Here is a 21,004-nt window from a genome sequence, read left to right as displayed (position 1 = left end):
CTTAACATCTCTATATCGTGAACTCTAATACCAATTACATCAGTGCTTCCAGCCTGCAGCAGTGCAGTCACCCAGGGGAGCTCAAATCACCTTCAGCAGCAGCACGAGGCCTCACAGGGGCCTTTCACATTCTGGTCCCCAACTCAGCTGCAGCATCCACTCACAGGAGGTAATAAGAAATAGCAGAGGGACAGATATTTACTTAGCCCCAAAAGTCATTCCTGCTCTAAGCAGCTACCCACAGCTTATACACAGCCTCTGCTAAGAAAAGCTATTGCTATATCTGGGTGAATTATATTCCAAACTGTTGCATACAGATTGACTCTATCCACGGATTAACTGCTCTACTTCATTACATTATAGAAGTGACAATGATAATTGCCATGTGCATCGTGGTATGACACTGGAGCCAAGAGCCAGCCAGGACAGCAGCACATGACAGAACGCAAGCCATGTCACTCTGTCCCAGGCCTGGGGCTGTGTTCCAGCTGCAGCCAGGTCATAGAAAAGTTAAGGGTCCTTTTCAAATTTAGACCCTGCCCAGGATCTGACCCAGGCAAGTTATGAAAACCTCCAGCAAGGGTGATTCCACCCCCTCTCCAGCTTATCACATTTTGAGTTTGGGTTTTTTTCTGTCCCACATATCTAATTGGAACATGACTTGTTCCATCTTTTGACTACTCCTCATCCTTTCACTGTGCACATCTGAGAAGAGTTGGCCTCTCTCTCCTCTATACTCTCCCATGGCAGGGAAGGTTGCCATCAGATTCCCTTAGCCCTCTTCTCCAAGCTGAGCAAACTCAACTCCCTCACACTGCTCCAGCTTCCTGACCAGCTTTGTGTCCTTCTTGCTAGATTCTCCAGTTTGTCCACATCTTTCTTGTGCTGTGAAGACCAAAGTTAGATGCAGCACTTCAGATGCAGCTTCACCAGTGCCTAGTACAGGTCACTAACCATCTCCATTAGCCTGCTGATGTGGACTTTTGCTTCATCTAGGTAGTCATAAAATAACCTGTTTGTTGGCTATGTCAAATCGTTCATCCCTGGAGTTCTTTCTGCTGCCTATTATTAAAATTGTTATCTTTCTACACTCAGCATTTCCAGTTAAGCAAACCATAAGAACTCTAAAATTGTTTTATAAGTCAGACAGCAATAAGCCCACTCTTCCTGGAGACCATGTACACCTACAAAAAAAAAAAATAGCCTCTAACCACACTGTTTTGAATCTTGTAGCACAGCCCAATTCAGTTGTGAAAGACCAACAGATGGACAGAAAGAGACACCCTCCTCCCCCCTTTAGCTGGTATCAATTCCCATTAAATACTCTCCTGTGTCCAGACTATGCCTGCTGACCACTCAACGCAGACAGAATTGCAATCCACCTTGATGAACTTCCTAACAAGTTCTCTGTGTGTCTCTCCTTGTTCCTCTACCAGTCACACTCACCCTCTAAGTTTTCCTCTAATTAATTCCACATTAAGCACTGAAAATCTGCAGGGTCCTCTCAGACATCCCTTGTCCCTTTCTGTATGGACCCTCCGGGTCCCCAGTGGTAAGCCCACTGGTAAAAAGCTGACATCTGTGCGGCAGCTCACAGGCTGCAATTTCAGGTATAGCATGTGTTGCACCTTGAACTACCGTCTCATTTCAGACCCCACCATTGAGACCAATTAAGTAGAGAGTATGCAAGGAGCCGACCGAGTGTCGCGTGCTGACTATAACCACAAGGACTTAGAGGCCACAAATCTGTTATTACCAAGCTGTTCCTGACAGCAGCATGCTGCCTCCTAACAAAAAGAATAGATTAGGATCAATCAAGTTCCCCTCTGGCTTGTCAGTGGGACTTTGGACCACACCTTCCACCCAAAACTTTCCTCTTCTCCTGCTTCTGAACACCTAGCCAGCTCCAGGCTAACAAGGTGGCTGTGAGTCAAGCATGAGCTGAACCATATGTTCATAATTAGTTAACTTCTTGCTTTGTCGCTAGAGGCACTATCAATAAATCAGCAACAGCCTGTAGTGGCCTTAGGAGATGCAAGGAGCCACCCCCAGCCAGCACAGAGCCCTCCCCTCCACACGGGCGACTGGCCGTATTTCATTCCAGCTGCCGCATTGTGCGGTGAATTAACTTTATCCTCAATTTAAAAAGCCAGCATGAAATCAAAAGAGACTCAAGAAAAAGAATAAAGAGAAAGAAAGAAAGAGAGAAGAGGAAGGGGTGGGAGGAGAGGGAAAAAATCCTAGCAAGTCAACTCAAAAAAAAAGTCTGGTGAGTGACAGTCTACAAGGATGGCCCCACTTAACCCTTTGCTGCAAGGTTGGTTGTTGGCAGCACATTAACTTTCAAAGCCATTCTGCCTCTTATTCCCCAGCGCTGCGGTGGTAGGTTCCTTGATACTTGCTGAAGGGGGGACCCAGTGATATAATTGTTTTTAAACCAGTCAAACATACTGTTAAGTAACAGCCTAGTTAGTGGGTAAAGCAGAGCAAGAGCCAGCTGTGCCAGGGCGATACAGACTGGCTGCAAACACTCTCTCGAGGTGAGCGAGCTGCTCATCGCACTGCGTTCAGCTGCGTACTTGAGCAAACAGTGACATGACTGGGTGTAGCTTGCAAACAACTCAATCTCTAGCAGAGTACCTGGTGGTCATCTGCACTAGCTGCTCCACTCTAAGCCTCAAAAACATACCCATTTTGGGGTTTCTTTTGGTGTGAGGTGGTGTGGTGGGTTTGGGGTAGTTTTGTTTTGGAGTTGTTTTTTTTTTTAATACATGAGTGAAGAGAGCAAGTTACAATAGGTCCTGTGATGGTCCAGACCTGTCACACTGAAAAAAGCTCCTGTGTTTTCAGTTTGTCGATACCAGACTGAGATTAGATATTCTCCCTGATTTGGGAAAGCACATGGCAATAATCACATGGGGTTGGAAGGGACCTCTGGAGATCATCTAAAATCCCACTGCCTGAGATTAAGCCAGACTCCCTACAGGCAATGGAGAGTGCTAGAGACTTCTAGAAAGGAATCTACAACACCTGAATCCAGAGCCTGCCTATCCTAAGGTCCTTGTACCTCCATGGACTACAGAGTTACTGAGGTAACCCGAGTATCACTCAAGTACACTGGTGCAATCACTCCTCCGGCCTGGAGGTTTCACTGCAACGCCTGTGTTTGCTGTGCTCCCATTGGCAACATTTCTTTGGTTACAGATGCACTTGGAAGGGTTGTTGCTGTAGGTGGAGGAAGTGATATTGTCCTCCTAGGGCTGATGGAGCCTGTGAAGACACAGCTGTGAAAGAATCCCTTTCCTTCTTTCTGCTCTTTCTGCATCAGCCCCTCTTCTCTCCAGCCCCAGCCCTTCAGGTGTCTTCCCAGGCTGCTGTGCTTATCCCATCTGCTTTCTTGCTGCCTCCCAAAACTGCTCCCTCCTCTGAGAAAATCTGCTCTTGTCTCGGGCCCTTTAGTCTCCTTTGCAGGAGGAACTGGGGGCTCTTGCTAACAGGCTTCTCTCTTCTTCTCAGTCTACTCTCCACCACCAAGGAGTCACTTTGCCACCTCCTCCTCTGCAACAGAGCTTCTCGCATTTGTCTGTTCATTTCTCTACTGGGTATGTGCTCACACAAATCATAGGAAATCAAGGCATCCCTGAGGCTCAGGCAAACCCCAGAGAAGTGTGTATGAAAGATGTGATGACAAATCCAGCCTGTACTTGTGAAAAGTCTTGGAAGCTGCTGCCCAATCTTGGAAATACTCAACTCCACGACTACCTTTCAGGATTTGGGAGTGCTCTGAGCCACAAAGCCACAGGCATACCTCAAGCCTCCTGCAGATGACATGAAGAAAGGAATTAAAGACTTTTACAGCAAAAAATAAGAATAATTTCATCTAATGAACTCCATTCAGGAAGGGAGATCTCCATCCCGCTCAGTTTGAACAACAACTCAGCAGATACATCAGGGTTACCATGGACAAATGACTCTTAATACAACAGCTGTATATGGGCAATATTAACACCACATTCACAAAGAAAGAGTAATCACTAATTGCAGATCCTAAGACAAAGATGTTTAAATGGACGCTGAGATCTCAATATAAACCCACAAAAATCTATCAGTCTATTCCTTCATTTCTTCGATGACATTTGTTAACTGTTAGACGAAGCCTTTAATAGTAACTGCTAGAAGCTGCAGAAGACAGTGCTATGAAATGCAGAAATGGACTTTCATGAAGCAGTTTTTCAGAAACACGACTGAAAAGAAGTTGCTAAATCTCTAATCATTATCAAATCCTACACTTCAGAACCTCACTTTAGAAATCAAGCCTGCAGGATCTCAGTGCACAGTTTTGTGCCACCTCCATGATAGGTTGCTTTTCTATAGTAGCAATATTCCAGAATATTAAAGAGTTTAAGACTCAAGTTTCTTGGACTATATTAACACCATTATCTAAGAATGTCTCCTTAAAAGGTCTAATAGATGCAAAAATACCCCAACTCTTTAAAATTGGAACTTTGTTAAATCTAGCAAGGAGAATCAAAACTGTAAAAAAATATTATTAATTATTGTACAGGTTGTTTCAAGACTCAGGGAATACGATTTGTACTTTTTTAACTCTTTATACTAACAATCCTGATTTTAGTATCAAAAAAAAAGCTTTTTTTCATTGATCCAAAAACAGGCTGACAAAACATTGCTCCAGTAAGGGTAAACACACAGATTTATGCCATTAGACAAAATAAACTATTTTTTTTATTTGTAAAATGCTGATGAAATAATATAAGGTGTGGGGAGGAATGAAAGAAAAAACCCACCACACCAAAAAACTACATACCTGGGTTTATTTAGGGAAATAATCTGGTCAATAACTGTGCTCAGTGAATAAGTGGAAAATAATTGCTTTCTGTTTCCAGCAACTAGCCTGTCTCCCAGCTTTAGTATTTGGGAATATCAGAATTTTCTTACACAGCACCATCTGAGATGGAAAGAGAGCAGAGCCTTATGCCTCTCTATTGCTCAGTTCTCCCACTCAAAACTTAAATCCAATTAATAACCTGATTTACTCCACTGAACAGCCTTCCTGATTTGCAGGGGTGGGACCAGAAGGAGGGATACCAGCAAGCCCTCTAGTGTCCACCTACTGCACACTTCTGTAAAACACACCAGCATTCAGGAACGTACAAAAACCAAAACATTTTCAGCAATAGGCTTTCCCTCCAAATTCAAGGCACCAAACCACATCTTTGAAAGAATAAAGTTTATAATCATTGTTACTGTTGAAAATAAAAATGCCAGCAATTACAGAGGTTGTTCCTCAGTAAGAACATCTAATGTAATATCCTCCTCATCACACATTTGGGGTAAACAAAGAGGTAAGACTGAATTACTGAAGGATATTTTGCAAGCCAGCAGCCAACCCAGAAATGAGCACTGTAGACCCTTTCAGTTTCCCAGTGACGTGTTTTTCTGCAGGTCCACAGCTCCTTTGTGCCTGAGGCACCCAGGGTGCTTGCCCAGACTCTTCCTTGCAGATTTGTATCTCCTGGGCACTGGAGATTACAGACAGGTCTAAGCCCTATCACTGAACACAAACTCCCTTGAAATTTGAGGAATCACGAAATAACATCCAACAGTTTGCACCCCAGATTAAAGTAGTTCACTTCAGATGAACCTGCCACTTTTCAGACAGTACACCTTTCCAGCTCTAAGAGGGAAGTCACTGACCATTGACCTGAGCCAACAAGAGTCCCAACGAACTGAAGCTCAGCAGTGTCTTGATATGTGATTGCCGTGGATGACTGAGCAGCCATTGGGGGTTCTGTGACTGGCAACAGGTCTCATTTCTGTCTTACTAGAAAGAGAGACAAGAAAGTTGAAACAGAACCCACAGGAGCTTCTGGGCAGCTCAACAGCTGCCATCTAAGTCTCTGTTCCTTCCAGTCACATCAGCAGACTAAGACATAAGAACCTTGAGCCAAGAGGAAAAAGTCTCCTCTCCAAAGTCTGCTCTGTTGCACTGTACTAACCTCTTCCTTCTTCCCCTGCTTTATTATTACAGTTGCAATGGAATTGTAAAATTACAGTAAGGCATCGATGAATCCTGCTCTCTCATCCAGGGGCAGTTAAAATCCAAGGATTTCTCTTGTTTCTTATTCACTCCGAGGCCTTTTTACACTGCTTTGGCACAGCACAAGGCTGCCAAGTGGATGCAAACCTCCCCCCCCACTGCCCCTTTCACCTCCAGGATAGCATAAAGTATAACTGGACAACAAAAAATCCTGTTTGCAGTTATTCTCCACTGCAGATCATTGCTGCAAGGGAACCTATGCTGCCACTGAAGTATGTAAACTTTAGCTTAAAATTAAATTTCAGCAAAAATTCAGGGGAGAAAACAGCTCTGATGTGTTTTGAATGGAATTCTTCTTTTAAAAGGCTTTGGGATTTGGAAGACATTTACTCTTTTAATCCATTATATCAAAATCATTGACAAAATCACAATGAAACATTTTGTTCCTTCCTAAAAACAAAAACCAAAGAGGGGAAAAAAAATCTCTCACAGAGAATTAAAAAGCATTCAGGTTTCATTCCAACGAGCTGGGCGTCAGGACCTCAGCATTCTTCGAGAAAAGAGATTATTGTCTCCAGCCAGCTCTGGTGTAAGCCTGTAAAATCCTCTGCCAATCTTTTAGATGAATTACCAGCCAACTAATTCCTTTTCATCACCAGTTCATCGAACACTACCTGCATGGACTAGGAGCTGGAAATTTTATGTATACAGACAGAGCTGTTCTACTAGAATATCTCCCTAGTGACTTACTGTTTTAACTCAGCCTTTGAATAGCACACACAAAAACCCTGACATCTTTCTCAGCTCGTGACAACAACATCCTTCACCTTCTAACCCCCGACACATTTCCACACATCCTTGGATTTTTCTTTCATTATTGATTAGAGAAGGCAATGCCATACAGCTCTGCAATGAAGAGATGCCCTCACATATATTTACTCAGATCAGAGATCTCTGCCAAACCTCCCAACTGCCAGCCAAGAATGGAAAGTGCCCAGCTCTACACCCAAGGAGAGATGGAGGGGAGCCAGACTGCCAACTCCTGAGCACCAGCCAAGAGGAAAAGCACTATTAAATAGGTGAAGCCCAGTACATAGGTATTGGCAGCACGGTGTACACTGGGGAGCTCACAGACCAGGTTATGAACCAGGCAGATGCACGCATCAGTGGCTGATTAGACATGGGGCCTCATTCAGCTCTGCATCTGGTCCCATGAAAATTCATCCTAATTTGGATGAAATTCATAAGCTAAGCTTTTCTGGCAGGTTTCGCTGCAAAATATTTGACTTCAATAGAAAACACCATGGAGAAAAACATGCCTTTTCAGCACGCTGGTCTTTTTCTCATAGACACAGCAATTTCCCCCAAGCCATGATGGTTAACGCTCATAACATAGTCAAGAGAAACTGTTTCTATCATCTGTTATTTAACCATGGAACTACCTCAGAGCATTTGTTTACACTGCAGAATCACTCTTCTGTGATGAAAAGATTACTTAGCTGCAGCAGAACAACTCAGTTCAACAGTAGCCTCTGGATAGGGGAACATCAATACAGAAGTAGTGAGCCACTGACGCCAGACCAGAAACAGGCTTCGGTTCCAAAACTACATCAAGGTGTAGGTTAAAACTCCCATCCAATTAGCCCCCACAATGCAGGAAAAGCTTTCTGTTCACAATTGATATTACTCTTGTGGAGCCCAGTGGTCACAGCCAAGAACAAAAGGACTCACTTGGCCTGGGGCTACGTGGGTACATTTCTGATTACAGAAGAGAAAAACCTAAGCAGACACACCACTCCTCATTGATAGAGGAGGAACAGAAACACAAAGATGCAGAGACTGACTTGGGTCTATGCAGTAAATGGGTGACATTCTGAGGTTTCAGACCTCATGTTTAAGTGCCGCTATAAAACTATATTACATCAGTCCCAGGAGGGGAACATATTTTTTTTTTCCCATACAACAATTAGATTGCTATCAGTAACAGATTCCCACCTGTAGTTTTCAGAACCCATCAAGCTTGTCAAAAGCCAGACCTGAGATCGGTATCTCTTTAGGACCTCATTTTTTATGATACAATTCAAATCGCTCAAAAGGAAAGGGCAAGCCATAGGCAATACATGAGGACCAGGATGCATTCTGAGATAACATGCCCGTAAGAACTAAACCAATGGAATAAGTGTCCTCTTCACACAGAAGATCAATAAACTCAGTAGAATTAATGAAAATATTGAAAAGAAAACTCCAGAATGATAAAAAGCATTATTCTATTTATTTTAATACCACAATGCTGTCAGCTCAATGACACTGTGTCGTAGTGAATTTTATAAACATACTCTGTGCTACAGAAAGCCAGCACTTTTTCCATTTGTCTTTCCATTTCAGCAGATGATTCCTCACTCCTGTATCTGGGGGTGTAATGCACTGCAATCTAGAGGATTGGGAAAAAAAGTCACCCACACTGCTGAAAGACAAGGTCTATCTACAAGAGGTGTGTTAAGGGCTTCACAGATGGTCAGGAAAATAGGAAAAAGATTACACAAACCCAGTATAGACTGTTGTTTATAAGCACATCAAAATGGCAAGCACACAGGATGAAAAAGCTCACATCCAAAACTAGCACAAGAGCCACAAATCTCCATGAATAAGATTAGATTAGACATTAGTCAAGTAGTAAGAAGCAGTACCAGTGTCACAAGGGAATGCATTGGTGGGCTGGCACTGAAGTCTTACTAACCAATAGCCTAAATAAAGGAGGAGATGGGACAAGACAACTCAAAAGTCCCTTCTAGTCCTATATCTTAACAAGTAGTTATCTGTGCTTTAACAGATCTCTCTTCAAAGCAGGAATGTTCAACCCCTTGTGAAACAACAGTTACATCCACAGGAGAGAACCAAGATTAGCCGTTAACAGAACAGGGAACATGTCAGATGCATTAGCACTTGCATACACAACACAAGGTACACATACATGCCAAATGATATTTAAACATACTCCTTACATATTTCACCTGCAAGGATATTCTGTACATAAGAGGGTCACTACTTATACATAAAAACTTCGACTTTTTCAGATAAGCTAAAGCATGGCTGCAAATATATATAACTCCATTTTTACAAGAAAACGTGATTGTAATGTGATTTTCCAGTTCAAAATTAATCAAGTCCCATAAAGAATCAAAATCTTAATGTCTGCATAGGGAGATAATGAGTTCCTTGCACAGCTGCTACCCAGAGAACAAATGTGGAAGATAACTACAAATATGGAGAAATATAACTTCTCAGCACCTTAAGACACTTTTTAAAAGTATACAAATAATTTCAAAGTAATTAGAAATTAACTGAATGTGATAAATATTCATTTGGATTTTCATTATTTAATTTGAGCCTACATAGTACCACACACATACAAATCCATCAGATAATATCCATCACTCAAATTAAGTTTCTCAATCACTATAAAACTTATCCTTTTCCATACTGTTGCTAAAATGCAGCTTCCTTGAAAAAAACAACTCATTTCTGAACACAGACAATGAAGCACTAACAATACCAAATTCCCTTTTAGGGATCTGTCAGGGATAAAACTCATCCAGTGTGTACAAGAAAACACAGAAACAAACTCACATACACCAAAAACACACTACATAGCTTCATTTCAAACCAGAAGACAGGACTGAAGCCACCACAAAAATTGTGCCCAGGCAGGACAGCCTGTATCTATTGACTCACCACTCTTGCTATGAGAAGCTGCTGGCAAACCTGGAAAGGTCTATTACAACTTTTCCATCTTGAAGTCATTTTTTCAATTTGTTTGCTCCTAAATACCTATGAAACTCTCCAGTACTACACAGCATCAGCACAAGAGAGCTGGAGCCCAACAATACTAAAGACTCAGTTCGACTAACTGCATTTAACCTCAAATGATGTCTACAGGTGTATTTATTGCCAGGTGACAATGATTTCAAAACTAAGAACTGGTGTGAGAGAGTGATGGAAAGGTAAACTTTACTCTAAAATGTACCAGGAAGAAAAAAAAAAAATAGAGATAAAAGATTTGCCAATGCTTTTCTCTAAAACATTGGTGCGTTACACAGCAGACTGAGTAATTTTGGTCATCCATCTGAAAAACAGGTTAATGTCAGATGGAATATTCTCTGAAATGGGTTCCTGAGTTGTTTATGTTTGGGGAAGATTGTAAAAGAACCTGCCTTATTTGACCCAAAAAGCAAAGGAAAAGACAGTATGTGACAGCGTTCTACAAAGACATTAAGGCTAAACAATACAGAGAGAGAAGTGTCTAAACTAAAGCAAGATGTTGGCACAAGGACAAAAGGGATTATACCTGCTATGAATACATTCAGACTAGAAACTAGAAAGTGTCTAGCCCTCAGAGCATGGTGTAGCCTCACAGTGGGAATAACGTAAGGAAAATAACCTAATTAGTTTTAAGAGGGAGATTGAAAAGTTTAAGAATGTGTCAACAGCAGGGGACTGGATTTGGGAAGTGCCTTTTAGTCCTGTGTTCAAGGAGAAAGACTTGATCAGAGAAAAGAGAACGTGTATCTGCATGAATTTCCATTCAGAAGCATTTTTGCAAATTAGTCTCATCAAGTTTAACTAATCACACCTTTAGTTCACAAACCTCATCAGAGATTCATGCAGGCACCAGATACTTGTGTGTACCCAACTACAGGTTGGTATGTGAATGTATTAAGCAAGTCTTTCTTTTGCCACTGATGCACTAACTGTTCTTATGAGGGATAAGAAGCTCTCTAGCAGGAATATGGCAGAGTAAGTGAAGAGGATTCAAGGTGGGTCTGGACACCTGTGCAGGTATTAGCATGAAACGTAACACACACTGCAGTAAGTCCAATATAGAGGTTGAATTAAACTATCTGCAAATATTAATATTTTTCTTCTGTGTACCATCTCTTCTGAGAGCCAGTTCATAATGGTCCAAACACAATTTTAGGGTCATTGCTACATAAAAATAAGTTAAACGAGAAAAACCCAAGTTTGTCAGTTTTGTGGGTTTGTTTTTTTTTTAATCTGAAGGATTAGCTTCATCACCATCATTTACAGAAACACACTGAAATTACAGGAGACGTTATAGGTGCAAAGAACACATGGGAATTAACACACCACAATACGTGTGTGTTCTCAAAACTTTGGAAAAGAGCTGCTATGACACTCAAAGCGAAATGCAGTCTCCACTGAAGCAATACTGTAGCCTTGATAAACATTTCATCGCTAAACTTTATTTCCAACTAAAGAAGTGCATCATTAACTACAACAAGCAGTAAGACGGAATCACGGAATTGTCAGAGTTGGAAGGGACCTCTAGGGATCATCTGGTCCAACTCCCCTGCTAAAGCGGGAACGCCTAGAGCACATTACTCAGGACTGCATCCAGGTGGGTCATGAAGATCTCCAGAGAAGGGGACTCCATGACCTCCCTGGGCAGCCTGTTCCAGTGCTCCGTCACCCTCACCGGAAAGAAGTTTTTTCTCATATTTGAATGGAATTTCCTATGTTGCAGCTTGAGCCTGTTGCCCCTTGTCCTGTCCCTGGAAACCACTGAAAGACCTCTGAGAGAGGCTGCCTCAGATAAATAGGAGAAGAATATGAGTCACCACCCTTGGATGTGTTTAAGAGCTGTTTAGATGTGGTGTTGGGGGATATGGTGTAGAGAACTTTGTAGAGTAGGGTTGGTGGTTGGACTTGATGATCCCAAGGGTCTTTTCCAACCTAGATGATTCTATGATCATCACTGGGTTTTGGTTTAAACTATACATTGATGTGCAATTGCTACCATGACTTGAAGCTCTTCTACCATCACATGTGACATACATGCACAATTTTGCAAATTTAGCTCTTTTTACACCAACAGTTCTTGTCTTTCCTTGACAGAAAGTTCACCCGAAGTTATTTCCCCAAACGTTACAAGGCTCTCTGATTCGGTAGTACTATCTTTCACTCCCCAGCACAGAAACCACGGTATTGTGAGTTGACGTGAATTCCTTGAGCTTTGAACACAAGGCATGGCCAAAACCCAAACCAAAATGATACCAGCTGTGCAGAAGCAACAATGGAGCAACCACAGGTTTTCTTCATACCTGCTTTTCACTCCAACAGTCTGCCCATACTCCTCCCACCACTTCTCTGAGACAAATAACATGCCTGAGCATACAGAGCTCTGCCAAGAGGAAGCAGAGACAGAGCCACCAGCATTGTGCCAGGCAAAGAGCCCCATCTAGGAGCAGCTGTGAGCCAGCAAAGCTTCTCCCCGCACCTACATCCATACAAAGCAGGAAGGAAACTTTGCCCACCCATCGTCCCTCCCTAGACATGGTTCTAGACATTCGACTCTCCTCTCTCTACAGCTGCCCTGTGTCCCCTGAGAGATGAGCCAGAAGATGGCCCTGGGGCAGCCTGGCACCCCCTGCACTGGGGATCCTTCCCCTTCGCCCACCAGGCCTCCCCACTGCAGGCTCCTCTGCACCAGCCTCCACCCCACCCAGGGCCGGGCAGCCACCTCCCCAGGATGCCTGGAAGCGTCAGCAGAGAGGCCATATGGCCAGGAAAGACACTGCAGAACTGCCCCGGCCCTCAGCAGACAGCGGGGGAGAAATTGCACCCCCACCGCCATGTCCCCCCTACAGCGGGCGCGCGTTGATGACGTCGCCGGGGCCGCTCGTCTCCCCCAATGGCCGGGCCCGGCGCTCCCGCGCCTCGGAGGCAGCCCCAAGATGGCCGCTGTGTCGGGCAGCCCCAGGCCGAGGCCGCGGCATCCGGAGGGGCTGCCGGGGCTGGGAGGGCGCCGTGGGGCCTTTTCTCCTCTCACAGGGTTGCTACGGGCCCTGAGGACTCCTTCGGCCTGTCCTGGAGTTGCCTGCCTCCTCACCCGGCCCTGCAGAGGCTGCCCGGCCTAGAGCCTCTCCTGCTGGGTGCCACAGCCTGAGGCTGCGGCCTGTCCCGCCTTTACCGGCCTGTCCCGGGCCCTTCCTCGGCGTGTTATATCGGCTGGGCCCCAGGGTGGCAGTCCTCCTCTGTGGTGTGTGCCCCGGCATGAGGGAGCCACCGGTGACGCAGCACTCAGGGAAGCACCCTGAGGCAGCCCAATAAGGGGTGAAGGGAGTAAATGGAAGCAAGGAGGAGTGTGCTGGGCCTTGGTGCTCCTTGGAAGGGTTTCACAGAGCTTGTGTTTCTTGTTAGTCAAGAGCTGCTCCCCCAGCTCCACGCAGGAGAGGGGTTGGCACTTGAAGAGTATGGTTTGTCACAGCATATATAAAATTTACGGTGTAAGCTGGCGTTTAGGAAAGCCAAAGGGTGAGTCAAGGCTGGGTGCAGTATGGGTTTGGAGCATGAGCCATTTTTAAACTACTTCCGTTGGGAAAAAAAGTGGGAGATGGCAGTGACATGGTTTGGCATAGCTGCCAGTTCACCTTGGGCAGCAACCTAGGAAAATATGTCAATAATTAAAGAATGGAAGGCAACTGACCCTCTTGGTTTGCATTGTCCCTGAGCCTTGCTAATGGGGTAATGGCACGGAGCATCCTCCAGGGGAGAAATGAAAGACCATCCCATTGCCAGCTTGGCCTGCCTCCGGCCCAGCCTTACCCTCGGCTGGCTGCAGGCTGTGTCCGTGGGCAGGTCAGGTGTTACCTCCCGCAACAGCCCTCCCCGGGGCAGGATCCTGACTGAACAACTGCTCTGCTGTTAGCTCCATTCCCACCATCCCCTATACTGGTCAGAGACAGATCCTCAGCAAAGAGTTTTTTGTTTTGATTACTTTTTTCCTGGGGAAAAACCCAAGCTTACCCATGGATTTTAACTGGTGTGGAAATCTGATGTGAATTAGAGGTGACTGTATGCAGACAACCTCTGTCTTTCACACACCTGTGTATGGCTTTTCTAACATTTACCCTGCAAATCTTACATCGTCAAAAGCATTTATATCCTGGGATCTTCTGGAAGCCTGGGGCTTGACAGAAAACTAATTCCCAATATAGTGAGACACTTGCAGGAGCTTGTCATTACAGACTGTAATGACAATTGTAATGACAATCCTGAAATCTACACTTTCTTCCTCAAAACTGCCCAAAGAAGTGCCCTGAATCATATTTGCTTCTATGCACCCCTGGGTAGCTGTGGAAAACCCTCTCCCTCAGCCAGGCATGTTGGACAAACTTGCTTCCTCCTGCTGGATTTTACAACTGCAAACAAGGCTTGAAAACAAAACAAAATAAAACACACACACACAAAAAAAAGCAAACCCAAACCTCACCAGCAACACCAGCAGCCCTGCTCTGAACATGTGGGATGCTTCCCTGGATCACTGCTCATTTCCTGGAGTGAAACTCAGACACACCAGTTCAGTGCTGTCCTGAAGTGTGTGGAGGCTTTTTTTTTTTTTTTTTCCCTCTCTCTCCTTCTTTTCTTTTCCCTCCTTCCTTGTGTTGATTTGTGGGGCCAGAATGACTTTGATTTCAGCAAGTTTGCTGTTTATTCACGTCACAAGTTTGACAGCCTTACACCAAATCAGATTGCTGGGTTTCAGGAGAGCTCTGAGGCGTCACTGGGAGCTCCTTTAGATTAAACTCGCCTCCCCGGTCTCCCCCCTCTCCCCCTCCTTCAGAGCCATTTAAACCTCGCTGGGGCTTTAACAGAAACGTGCTCCCAAGACCTGCATTTCATTCTGCCACTAACATGGTAAGTGCTCTTTGCATTTCTGTCGACCTGGAGGCAGAAAAAGAGAAGCTGGTGTCTTTGCCTTGGGGGCTTGCAGTAGGTTTTGTGCCCTCTTTCAGATGGGGAAGGAAGAGGGCTCTCCTCTACCTGCAGGAGCAGTCCCTGCTGCTGTGCCTCCCCATGGGTGAGCAGATTCCCTCCCAGAGGCTCCAAGCCCTGCAGAGATTCAGAGCTGCTGCAGATAGGGCTTATTCGGAGGAGGGAAAAAGGGAGAGTCCAGAGACAACCCCAGGCTTTGCAACTGTGCGGTCTGGGACTCCTGCGGAACTGCAGGGGCAGAAGAGAGCGCGAACAGCCTGGAGGTGACTCTGCGGGCGTTGTGCAGCTTTAGAGCTGAATCAAACCCCCGCGGTGGGAGGAACGGACTGGCCAAGGACAGCCTGGGTCCTGCCTTCACCTTAAACCCACTCGGGACCCTAGTATTTCCCAAGGGCTTGCAGGAAACACAGCCACCTTCCTGGCATACCTCTGCTCGGAGCCCCTCTGCCGCGGGGGGCTGCGACGGGGGCTGCACTGCCCAGCAAAGGTAGCCGGGCGGTGCGGTGCCACCGGGCGGGTTTGTGTCGGGGGGGAGCGGATACCCGGGTCAAGGCTGGGAGCTCCCTCGGGGGCAGGCGGAGGGGCGGCCGGGGCTCCCAGGGAGGTACCTGAGCACATCCCGGCCGGGACAGGGGCGGGATGGGATGGGAGCGCTTCCCCGCCGAGCCGGGACCAGCCCGCAGCGCGGGGATGCGGCGGGGACAGAGGAGGGCTGTCACCGCCTCCCCCCGGGTCCCGCCGCAGCCCGGGAAGAGAGGGACACACCATCCTCCGAGCTCCCCCATCGCCACGGCCGCTTCTCTCCGCAGAGCACCGGCCGGCCGTGCCCGGAGCCGGATTTCGCCGGGGGCCCGGGCTGCGCCTGCCCCTGGTCCGCCCCCGCCGGGGTTTCCAAGGAGACTTGGGCTGCCGTCTGCGCCGCGGAGCCGCCGCCACCGCACGGCCAGGACCGGCGGGAGCCTCGGCCGCCCGGTAAGTGCGCTCCCGCCGCCGCCGCCACCGGGAAGACAGCGGACGGGGAGGACCCGGCCGCGGTCCCGCAGCCGGGCTGGGGGAGGAATCGGGAGCGGGCTGACCCCTCGGCTTTGCTCCTCCCCAGGCCAGTTCTACAGCCCGCAGCTCGGTGGGCAGGACGCGGCGTGGCAAGGAGACCAGCTCTCCTCCCAGCTCTACAGAAACAAGCAGGTAAAGGCACTGTGCATCCCCCCAGTGACCTCAATATCTCCCCCCGACGTTCCCGAACTTTGTGTCACTGGTTGGGAAGTGGGAAACAGTGGCAAATTGCTTTCTTTGGGTGGTTTTTCTTCCTTGTTTGAAGCATTTGTCTCCCCTGTGTTGTCCCATGAAGCTGGAACAACTGTTAGGGGGTTCCTTATTCGTCTCTCCCTCTTACAGCATATTGCAGTAGCTGCCTTCGTGCTAGAGAAGACCAGGGGCATGACCAGGGACTCCCTCAGGTTCTGATGATGCAGAGCCTCATGCTGTTGACTGAAAATACATAGCCCTACTGAGTCCACCAGGATGAACTTAATGAGAAATGAGTCCACCAGAATTATCTGCTTACATGGAGGATGAACCATTGTGACCAATAAGCATTTCCTTGTTACTTTTTACTTATTATACCTCTTCATTCCTATTTTGTAAATCCCATCAAGGGGCAGGAGAAACTCTGAACAGTACTAGATGAAGGAATTCCAGAGAGATCACTCTGATAAAATCCTTGGAGTAATATTTTGACACAATGAAGTCAATGGAAACATGTACTAACTTCAAGGTCCCTGGAATCAAACCCTAGCTCCAGACATCAGTGAATTTCTTTCTTTGGCTTTGTCTCAAACATTTAAATCACTGGTTTTTTGACTTGTGGTCAGAGAATGCCAGGGGTCCTCAGCAGAAGATCCTTTGTCCTCTTAAAGGAGTCTCCAGAGCTATGATCAAGAGACAAACATCTCTCTGCAAATACCCATACTTCCCATGAAAAAGTATTAGACATCTGCAAATCAAAACATACCTGCTCAAATCTTGGGATGAGACTTAGCTCTGTATACATACTGGGACTGGCACAGTAGGTTCCAGGAGTACTACTGTGTCATAAAGAACAGCAGCTGCAACTTCCTTCTGCACTCTACCCGCATAAATTTTTAGTCTGCAGCTCCTCCTTCTCCCACCAGCCAACTATAAATGGGAATGAGATGGGTGCAAAGGGATATTTACTGCCACTCTGGAGGAGATCTGCCAGCTGCTGTCATGCCCGTGACGGTTTCTGGCTGTTCACAGGGTTACCTGTAATTCTTTTCTGTTATTATTCCATGGTTAAAGATTTTTTTTCAGAGTAATCTTCTCAAACACTTGCTAAAGAATAAAGGAAGTCAAAAGTGAAAACTAAATACTTATGCCACTTAGATTTACAGAGACAAGAGGCTGGAGGTGGTAGGTTGAGTTCACTAAGCAAACACCCAGATCATCAAGTCCAAGCAGCCTGTACCATAGGGCGATTGCTATTAAGTTACAGAGTCAACATCTATTCATCAATATCTCTATTCCACAGCTTCAAGATACTTTGCTTCAGAAGGAAGAGGAACTTGCTAGGTTACATGAAGAAAATAATAACCTCCGACAATACCTGAATTCTGCCCTGATTAAGTGTTTAGAAGAAAAAGCCAAGGTATTGTGTTCAAACCTGTTGTATAGACGTGTGCAGAAGAAATGGTTTGAATAGGTACATGCCATTAAAATATGTGGAAAGTCTAAGAGTGTAGACAACCTGCAGTGTGAGATCTATTTAACTCCACAGAGCTGCCAAGTTGCTGGTCATGGGTCTAAGGTGACGGTTTCCCTCAGGAATGACGTCCTATCAGATTCTGACTGTGGAGACATGGACTACCATGGCATGATTAAGTTTAGTTTATAAGTTATTTATAAATAAGTTAAGTTTGTAAGCAAGGTAAAATTATTCCATATAAAGCTTTTTTACAGTAAGAAGTTCGTATTTGAACATATATTTCTTGACTGTTTTGTCAATTATCCCTTTTTGATAAGGATTTATCCTTATTTGTTCTTTTTTATGTTTTGGGTGCTTTCTGTTTTATGTTTTGTCATCTTCCAATGGTACATTTTATTCATTTATACATTAGAATACTTATCTTCTATTTTTTTTATGTTTATTAATTAAAAAGTTTTGTTGTTTTTTAAAGATTCAATACAAAATTGAAGACTTCAGTTTTGATGAAACATGCTATTAAACTAAACATAAGGGTTTTTTAATTAAATATTTTGATTCTCTGTCTCTCTTCCAACAGAAAGTAAAGATAATTGTTTCTTGTCAACTTAAAGGCGTTTTTTACTATTGTGGACTTGCCCATGAAACAAAACCGTTAATTACTTGTTCAGCTCTGTGGATTAGGCATGAGATTAAAAGGCCTGCAAAAAATAGTGGATTTCCCTTTTACATCCTATTCTGAGTTGGTGGTGTGGCAGGTCCCCCCTCCCATGCTAAGACCTGGCTCCTGACAGTATAAGATCTTCCGTGGGCACAGCAGGGAGACACGGCCACCATTCTGTGTCACATGGAAGAGAGTCCAGTGTGAAACTGCCATGGGAGGTGGCTGAGCTGTGAATTCATGACATGGTGGGGACCTTCCTTGTTATTCCCACCTTTCTTTGAGCATCCCTGGATGCCTGAAGGGCCCTTGTCCTGGGATAATGGCAACTGAGGTGGGCTAACGAGCTCAAAGCTGCTCTGAGGACTACCTGTCCAGGATCACACCTACCCCTGTGTGACCTACCTTCATATCCTCCCGCTCTGTCAGGCTGGCACACTCCCCCCATACCCCACTCACCTGCCAAATGCTGCTGGCAGCACCAGCAGAGAGGAGTGCTCAACAGCCAGGAGGGAGCTCTCATTTCACGCCGTGCTGAGTGAGAATGCAATCAAAGCACAGGCCTTATTGACATTGTCAAATTCTTCTCTTTCAGGGACTGCGTTGTTGCAGAGACTATAAAGACACAAAATAGTTAGTCACGTCCATATGTTTAAGCACATAGCAGAAGAAAAAGTATTTTTTTATAAGGACAGCAGTAACCATCTTACCCATCTAAAATCCGAGATAAGAAATGTGTTGCTTCCAGCTAAGTAGAAATTCAGATTTTAATCTTCTCTCTTCACTGTCTCACTTCCTTTGCAGAAGATATTCCTTTCTCAATCAATTAACTTTGAAAGTTTCATGACAGCTATAAAAGATAGGGGCAGTTAAACAAATTAAATACAATTTGTCTAGTTTTGTGAATATTAGCTTTCAGTGACAGTGAACTTGCCACTAGACCGTTATCGGGAAAAGTATTCACAATATAGTTACAGCCCCGTTACTCTTTTCCTTTTTTTTTTTTTTTTTTAATAGAAACTCCTATCCTGCCACAGCCAAAAAACCTGTGCCATTCTCAAAAGCACCAAGAGGAGATTAAAAGAGGACCACTGGTTTGTTCCTCAAGAAACTCCTCATGCTTCCAAAGCTAGAAGGAACCTCTTTAATGAATTCACTGCCTGTGAAGAGCAAGCCAGCCCTGGTGTGGACAGCTGGGTCTTGAAGACTTTAGGATTAAAAGATGTCAACACAATTGATGAAACTTCAGCTAACTACAGTGCCCTGTCCTCAGACCTCGGAAAAAACACATACTGCCTGAGCCCTGGTGAAGCAGTAGACTATGACCAGTGTGAAGGAGCAGCAGCAGCCTATAGCTGCAGCCACGTGCCTCCAACTAACGGCAGTACCCAACCACGCAGCGAGGACTCTCCCTTCCTTCCTCAGATTTCTTCAGCACCATGTGTCTCCTCATCAGTGCCAAGTGTCTCCTCCCTCCCAGCCTATGGGCTGCCCTATTTGACTGGCAATTTGTCACCCAACAAAACAGAAGTGGCGTTCACAACATCTCTAAGTCCTCACCGCAATGTGAGAACGCACACCTTCCACCAAGGACAAGCCTTTGTGCGGAGGGATGATGATGGAGGATGGAGATTCACCTGGGTGCCCAAGCAGGCTGAATAATGCACCTGAGTCAAGGGTCGGCCATAAGGGATATAGGAGACAGACATTTCATCTTATGCTTGAGACAGGCTCAGGCATCAAAAATGAACCCTTCTGGGCTCCGTGAAATGCTACTCTGTCACTTACCCACTCCTCGTTCTCTCCCAGATTTTCATATCTGTGGTTCCAGATTGCACTTGGACAATTATCTACCCCAGGCCAGATGTACACATTGGATCCACTTCTCTTGTGCCTGTGTTGAGATACCTGCTTTCACTAGCTTTGTGGTTTTTCTATCATCATTCCTTGTTAACTGGTAGTTTCCAGGCTGCAGTTCCTTCAGCTTTGATGATCACTCCCACATGCACCAAGCTGGAAAGCATTTTGGGAATACAGTTCAGAAATACCACCTCTGTCACGGATATCCATAGATGACAAAGGAGGCTGAGGATCAGCAGCATCTAAGTGATTTATATCTCTTTTGGATACACAAATTGCCTTGGATGAAGGCAACCATGGGTATTTGTTAACGTGCTACCCTAGGCTGGCCTACCTGCAGTCACATGGTGCTGTCGTGTTCTGCCTCAAAATAAACAGGATTTACTTCTATTGCCTGGAGACTACTTAATTACAAGTGATTCAGCAATTTCAGGGGATTTTCATTCTGCTATCAAGAGACTAATGTGTTTACTACACTGTGTTTTAGAGATATTTTATCTGTCAGATAAAACGAGTTTAAAAAGTTTGAGCCCTGGAACAGAAACTAGAATTGGAGGTGCTGTAATGACACTGCCATCACCAGACAAGGCCCTGGCTGAGTGTATTAGTGGCAGAAATTTTCTCATCTGTGGGTAATGTACACTCAGAGCATTTCTTTCTTCTGCGAAGGAGGCATTCCCCTTGCCTGCAGCATCCCACTAGTCTTTTGATGGATTTTCTCCCATGTTTACCTGCCTGATGTCAGAAGCCTTTGTAAAAAGGAGCCACTCCTCCTTCATAAGCTGTTTCTGTGGCTTCAGTGAGGCTTTTCTGAAACATGCAAGAGTTGCACTTGTGAAACTGGAGATTTTCTTTCTAGGGAACAACTTCTTGACCTCTTTGTCCTGACCTCTGAGAGCACACAGATTTATCT

General features: G+C 45.3%; 1 protein-coding gene across 1 annotated transcript; it reads left to right on the top strand.

Annotated features, from left to right (window-relative positions):
* Nucleotides 1-14,770: 14,770 nt before the first annotated feature.
* On the top strand, nucleotides 14,771-19,928 carry GMNC (geminin coiled-coil domain containing). Its single transcript, XM_014945789.1, has 5 exons — nucleotides 14,771-14,848; nucleotides 15,661-15,823; nucleotides 15,951-16,036; nucleotides 17,400-17,516; nucleotides 19,249-19,928. Exons 1-5 carry the CDS (start codon nucleotides 14,771-14,773, stop codon nucleotides 19,891-19,893), a joined length of 1,089 nt encoding a protein of 362 aa, XP_014801275.1. The 3' UTR covers nucleotides 19,894-19,928.
* Nucleotides 19,929-21,004: the final 1,076 nt, after the last annotated feature.

Source organism: Calidris pugnax, unplaced genomic scaffold (assembly GCF_001431845.1).
Source record: "Calidris pugnax isolate Ruff unplaced genomic scaffold, ASM143184v1 scaffold111, whole genome shotgun sequence".
In the NCBI taxonomy this organism is placed as follows: Eukaryota; Metazoa; Chordata; class Aves; order Charadriiformes; family Scolopacidae; genus Calidris; species Calidris pugnax.
The sequence above is the reverse complement of the archived record's forward strand: the minus strand, read 5'-3'. Positions and strand labels throughout refer to the sequence as shown.